This window comes from Microtus oregoni, unplaced genomic scaffold, assembly GCF_018167655.1.
Source record: "Microtus oregoni isolate MIOR12 unplaced genomic scaffold, Mior012 000016F_ref0000370, whole genome shotgun sequence".
In the NCBI taxonomy this organism is placed as follows: domain Eukaryota; kingdom Metazoa; phylum Chordata; class Mammalia; order Rodentia; family Cricetidae; genus Microtus; species Microtus oregoni.
In genome coordinates, this window is record NW_024543075.1 from 19,527,611 (window position 1) to 19,533,928 (window position 6,318).

Here is a 6,318-nt window from a genome sequence, read left to right on the forward strand (position 1 = left end):
CTTGTTGGAGGAGGTGTGTCACTGGGTGTGGGGCACTTTGAGGTTTTAAGAGACCAGCCTGGTCTACAAGAGCTAGTTCCAGGACAGGCTCCAAAACCACAGAGAAACCCTGTTTCGAAAAACCAAAAAAAAAAAAAAGAGTCTCATCATCCCCAGTGTGCTGTCTGTCTCCTGCTTATGGATCAGGATGTAAGCTGTCAGTGCCTGGCCTGTCTGCCATGATGGTCATGATCTCTAACCCTCAGAACTGTAAGCTCCCAATCAGATGCTTTCTTCTATAATTTCCCTCAGTCACAGCAATGAAAAAGTAACTGAGATAAAGGGCAGGAGGCTGGGAGGATCCTGTCCCTGACCCCTGCCTGGCTCCGATGGCTGGTGCAGAGGACCGCCCTTTCATTCCTGTACCCGGGGAGAAACAAACCCTGGCATGGACAGGACAAGTGTGAGTGTGGAGTGCCTTGCAGAGCCACCTGCCACAAGAGGCCTTTAGAGTGCTCGTTGTGATGGCGCTGTCAGTGAGACATTGCTGGGGTCCAGTGCTCTTCATCCTTCCACTTAGGACACTGACCCACAGGTGCAAAGAGATGGGTCTTTGAGAGAAGCAGGCTGTGCGATGAGGCCTCCTGACCAGAGTGAAGCAAATGCCTCGGGTTTTCCCATAAAAGGCACTGCTGTTCACATAAGCCCAGGCCTGGGCTCAGGTTGGCCCTGTTGATCACAACTCTGTCCCCCACAAGAGCCCTGGCTTACATCTGCTGGCAGTGCTACCTTGTCCCCCACTTCTTCCTTAGGAAGTCAGACCCATAGTCTGAGGCTGCCATTTGTAACCTCAGTGGCCCTTAACCTCCTCTCTGGGAACCTTGCTAGAATTCTAATCTTCGGTATCTGCTGGGAAGAGAGGCAGTAGTCCCTATGGGGAGTAAGAGCCAGGTTGGGGACATCCTGTGTGTCCCATGAAGGTGTGTGTGTGTTGACCACAGCTTGGTGGTTTGCTTATGTTGACACCCTGTAGACATGAAGCCCAGGTAACAAGCCTGGCTAGGTGCCTGGAACAGACATCAGTGGCTCTCAGTTTCAGTTTCTTGTCCTCTCTGGGCTGGGGTTGTCAGTGCCGAATGTTCTTGGTGTGCTTTCTTTGAGGCTAACTTTTTGAGAGCAGGGGTTCTGACTTCATTGTCCTGTTGCAGAATGTGCCTCTTTCCTGTAGTGTTCAATAAATGCTTGCCTGAATGGGTGACCAGGCTAGCAGAGATGATGCTCCAGAGAGATGATAGGAGAAAAGTTTGCTCGCTGTGGACAGTTCTCTTTGCCCAGCTCTTTTCTGCTGAGAGGAAGGTTCCCACCTTCAGCGTCTTGAGGCCTACCATGGTATCCATGGCATCCAGGCCCCGTCCTTCTGGTGCCTTCCTTTCAGAATGGAGATGCTGGCTCTGCCTTCTGCAGGGAAAGCTGAGCTGTTACCTGAGCTTGATGAGAGTTCTGAAGAATTCTGTGAGCTACTGTGGAGGGAGTGCTGCAGAAACCAGCATGCCAGCTGCCCCTGCCTTGGCACCCTTCAGCCCCTCATTCTCCTCAGCTCTGCCATTGGGCACCTCTGAGTTCTTGTTCACCATGTATCTGGTGAAGGAAGGCGTAGGCTCAGGCAGTCGGGGTTGTGGTTGGGAGAGTACCTTCTGGCTCCTCCACTGTCTCTGGCTGTGTTTTCTGATTGGACAACCTGGGCAGGACAGCTGTGAGTTCTGTGGGGAACTCACTGAAGGACTGATGACTGAGTTGCTGGCTGGTCCCTGACGAGCCTTCCTAGGCAGCCAGATCCTTGATCAGAGGGACTTTATTTAGGCTCATCTTTGGCCTTAGAGATGCAGCCTGTGTCTGCTAAGAGGGCTTCCCACATGTATCGCTCACGGGCACTTTTCCTCCCTGGGGCCCTAGCTTGGCTCTGAGGTGCTATCAGCTGTGTGGTCCACTGGGAGGTTCTGGACTGGAAGGTGGCACCTTATTAGCCATATCTTCCCACGTGCCAGGTTGGCTCCTTCTAGTGGGGTCCAGCCTCAAGAGCAGGGAAAGGTTGGTCAGCGAGCTAGCCAAGTAGTGGGCCCCCACTGTGGATCTGGATCTTTGGGAGATGATAGCCACAGGACTGAGAATAGCCAGAGAGCCATGCTCCCACCACACCTGAGGCGGCTCAGTCTCCACTGCTCAGGACACTAGTGATCTGTGTAAAAAGGCCTTCCTAATTTTGCACTCCCTTTCCACTGCCCCTTCTTGCTCCTAGCCCACCTCTACTTCCTCCTTTGGTCACCAGGCCAAATAGATCATAATACATGGATCTCCGAGCTTCCGCCTTGGAAAGGAGCCCAGCTTCCACAAGCACCCCCCCCCCCACACACACACATGCACACCGAGTGGTGGGTTGGGAGGGAACTGTCCCAGACTCAAGTCAGCCCTTTCTGTGAAAGACAACGACAGCAGAGGACTGTTGGGGGCCGTATGCTCAGCCTCCATTGCTGCAGCACCATCTTATGTGGCCTGAGCTGTCAGCTTCCCTCAGCCCACATCACATGCCCAGAACCACCAAAACTCCACACTGGCCCTTCCAGCGTCCCATCAAAGAAGCAGGGATAGCAGTGAATGTGACTGAGTCCACATTGCTCATTGTTGGCTGTGATGAAGCCCCTCCAGCAGCCTTGCCTCTGCCTGTTAGGCGGCGGTGTTTGCTCCACAGTTATATAACTACGTGTTCATGTTGCCTGGCCTTCCTAAGGTATGAACTGTACCCAGATATGGAGACCAGAAGGTCTGGCTTCCTTTGGAGGCTCTGCCACTCACACTGATATGGGAGCTCCTTCCAGCTTCATTTGTAAAATGACAGGACATGAAAATGGCTGTGACGTGGGAGCAGTGGTGGGAAGGGAAGGAGAAGTGGGTACCTGACCGGGTCTGTCTTGGGTCACCCTTTGGGACACTGCCTCTCTTACTTGCCTCAGTCTTCCTTTGCTGAAGCCATTGACTGTGACTCACTTGTGGGGCAGCGGTCATCACATCTGTAAAAGCACAGGTGTGGTCTGAGGTCTGGGGGTGACAGGATCCTCACCTCCACTTTCTGATCATGTTGTCATCAGTCTGTAAAGGTGACAGGAAGGTCTGAGGTCTGGGGGTGACAGGATCCTCACCTCCACTTTCTGATCATGTTGTCATCAGTCTGTAAAGGTGACAGGAAGGTCTGAGGTCTGGGGGTGACAGGATCCTTACCTCCGCTGTCTTTTCCATCTCTACCTTGGTTACCATTTCTGAGGTTTGGGTAAGGGGACACTGCTGACATTGGTTGGCTGGGATCGGTGACATCCTGCAATGACTAGACCATGTCCTCCTGCACTCTGGACTGTGGGATCAGGGGAGTCAGCACTGAGCCAGCATGTGAGTGTGTTTTGTCCCCGCAGAAGGAGGGGGAGTTCACCTTGCATGGCCGGGCCATCTTGGAGATGGAGCAGTTCATCCGAGAGTCCTACCCGGATGCCGTGAAGATATGCAACATTTGCCACAGCCTCCTCATCCAGGTACTGAAGACACTGGGAGCAGGGTTCTGATGCTCAGCCCACTTGGCCTCCACTGTTGTGTCCCCAACAGTCAGCGCCTTCTGGACAGGCCATGATCTACTCCCTTGCTGGTGCACCCCTGGTTCTCTCCCTAGCCATTCCACTCTAGCCCAGGGTGCTGCTGGGTGTTGCTGATAACTTTGGTAGAGGGGGTTCCTTAAGTCTTGGTGGCTCTGTGACAAATGTCTCTCTGTACCCACCCACCGTTGTGCTTCTCACTGCAGGCTTTCCCACCATTCAGCCAGGCTGGTTGCCCATATTTGCTTCGTTTTATCGTGGGCAAGCAGGTTCCATGCTGAGCTTCTGAGTGCGTATCCACAGGTGTCTGTGGTCTTTCCATGGTCAGACTCTGGGAGGTGGAGTCTGTGGCTTACCCCATGCTTGTGTTGACCTTAAGTGTGCGATACATGTCGTCATTCAGCCTACTGCACAGCTCTGCCTATACCTCCCACCTGGGGATCTCTGAACAGCGAGCCTGACTCTGGAGCTACAGGGGCCTAGTAGGGAGTGAGGTTTTCAGTGTCTCCACTTGTTCAAAATTCTGTAGTGCAGCATTAAGTTGGGTTCTAGAAGTTTAAATCTCCATCCTGCTCACCATTTTCTTGCAGCTTTCTGAAGTTTGTGAAGTTGAGGGATGTCCTTGCTTCATGGTCATCGGCCTTTCTTGTTTCAGGGTCAGAGCTGCGAGACATGTGGTATTAGGATGCATTTGCCTTGTGTGGCCAAGTACTTCCAGTCCACCTCTGAGCCACGCTGCCCCCACTGCAATGACTACTGGCCCCATGACATACCAGGTACATGACCCCAGAGTGCCCATGGGAGGGAGCGGCCTTGTGATGGGCTGTCTGTGGGACCTCAGTTCTGTGGCTGGGCACCAAGAGCACCCTTGGAGGGAGGACTGAGAAGGACTCCGAGCATGAAGGTCAGTGTTGGTGACCGGCTGAAGCACAGGTGAAAGCTGCTTGCCTGCCTTGTTCTAAAGGGATCCAGATCCAAGGGAAACCTCAAAGCTCGTGAGAGTCCCAAAAAAGGCTTGCCTCATAGCCCGTCCAGGAAGAGGGATGGGAAAGCCATTTCCCAGCACCCTCAGTGAACTTTGCTGCCTGGCTCAAGTGCTGAGGGGGAGAAGGGTTAGCAGTGAATTACAGACAGGACAGGTCCTCTGCATGGGAAGTAGTTGTAGCTATCAGCTGTGTTCTGTGTGATCAGTCCATTGATCACACAGCTTACTGTGTCTCCCTGCTGTTCTATACACAGAAGTCTTCGACCCTGAGAAGGAGAGGGAGGCTGGCATCTCCAGGTCGAGCAGAAAGTCCTTGCGGACCCGTCAGCACTAGCTGTGTCCTGCATGGCTCTCGCTGTTGGTGGACTGATTGATCCTCACGACCCATTCAGACCAGGGCCCTGACACATGGCACATGAATTGCCTCCCTTGTTATTTGCGCTTAACATATTTTTAATAAATGTTTCCTGATGGTTGCTGTACTCTGCAATCTCGAGTTTGTGTGGGGCTGGGTTCCCCAGTCAAGTGAACTGAACGGCAGCACTGGGTCAGAGCCACTGCCAGTCCTGGGCAGGTGTCTCTGTGTCTGGCTCTGGGTGGTTTTGGTCGATGACCTTGGCCTTAGTGTCCATAGCTACAATAGCATCTTACTCTGGCCCCAGTGTAGTAGCTCCTGCATGCTGGGCTGGACTCATTTTGTGCTGTTCACATAGGGCCTTTTGTCCACTGGTTATTTCAGCAAGTAGCCTGAGAGCCCAGTCTCTTTGTCCCTGGCAATCTATATGAGGTTATCCTCAAAGCCCTTGCTGTTTGGCCCCACAACTGCTGTCCAAACCAGAACCTACCCCATCACCAGCTTAGCAGCTGCTCAGGTCCTGGTTCCATTCCTTTTGGACAGTCACATGCCACACCCTGCTGAGACCTGTTTTGATTTAGGATGATTGAATTGAATTAGGACACACAGTGGGGTTCTCACCTGCTCACCTCAGCCTTCCTTCCTTTCTCAACTCCTCCCCTTTGGTCCCTGGACTCACCACCGTAGTACCCAGTGCCCTTCCTTGATCAGTTCTTGCCATACTGTGGTTCTCTGCCTGCTTCTATTTTGCCCCAACACGTCAGAACCCATATTGGCCCAAATGAGGACTGATGTGGCCACAGGTTCCTTCTGGAGGGGCTAGGCTTGTGGTTCCAGTGATGTCACAGGAACCTTTGTGATGTCACTTTCTGCCTCTGTCGAACTCTGGCAGAAAAGCAGAGCCCATCTAGAAAGGCCAGGGCTTTTTTTGAGTCCCCAGTCCCAGGATGTCCTGTACCCTCAGAGCTTTTAAGGTATAGCTCAGGAATCCCTGTAGCTCTGCCCTAGGACTACCCTGGGCATGGTGCCTCTCCAGTCCCTGTGCTGGGATGTCCAACTGCCTCCCTGTCCTGTGTTGCAGTGTTACAGTTCAGGCCATCCCTGAGGTGACCAAGGAGCTCTGGAGATAGAAGCTCTCCTGCCACCTGTCTCCCTATCTCCAGCGTTTTCCCAGGGTACCAGCCAGTCATATAAGCATCTCAAAGGGATTGATACTCTCCACCCCAAACCCTCACTATCCCAGACCCTAGTTTGATGTCCTTTACAATCTGTTCTGCCCTCTCTGCCAGTGCCCTCTGGTCCCACTGGTGCCATGGGTGGGAATCACTGACTGGACCAGGCCCCTCCTGTTCCCAGCCTTCCCA

The 6,318-nt window shown here is 53.1% G+C and overlaps 1 protein-coding gene across 4 annotated transcripts in view; it reads left to right on the plus strand.

The window, feature by feature from the left end:
• Nsmce1 (NSE1 homolog, SMC5-SMC6 complex component) overlaps positions 1-5,094 on the plus strand; it is a 31,381-nt gene extending 26,287 nt beyond the window's left edge. For all 4 annotated transcript variants that reach the window (XM_041665952.1, XM_041665953.1, XM_041665955.1 and 1 more), the window contains exons 6-8: positions 3,441-3,557; positions 4,270-4,390; positions 4,854-5,094. In XM_041665952.1, the coding sequence (XP_041521886.1) occupies positions 3,441-3,557; positions 4,270-4,390; positions 4,854-4,933 (318 nt within the window). In that variant the 3' untranslated portion in view covers positions 4,934-5,094. The remainder of the gene's footprint in view (positions 1-3,440; positions 3,558-4,269; positions 4,391-4,853) is intronic.
• Positions 5,095-6,318: the final 1,224 nt, after the last annotated feature.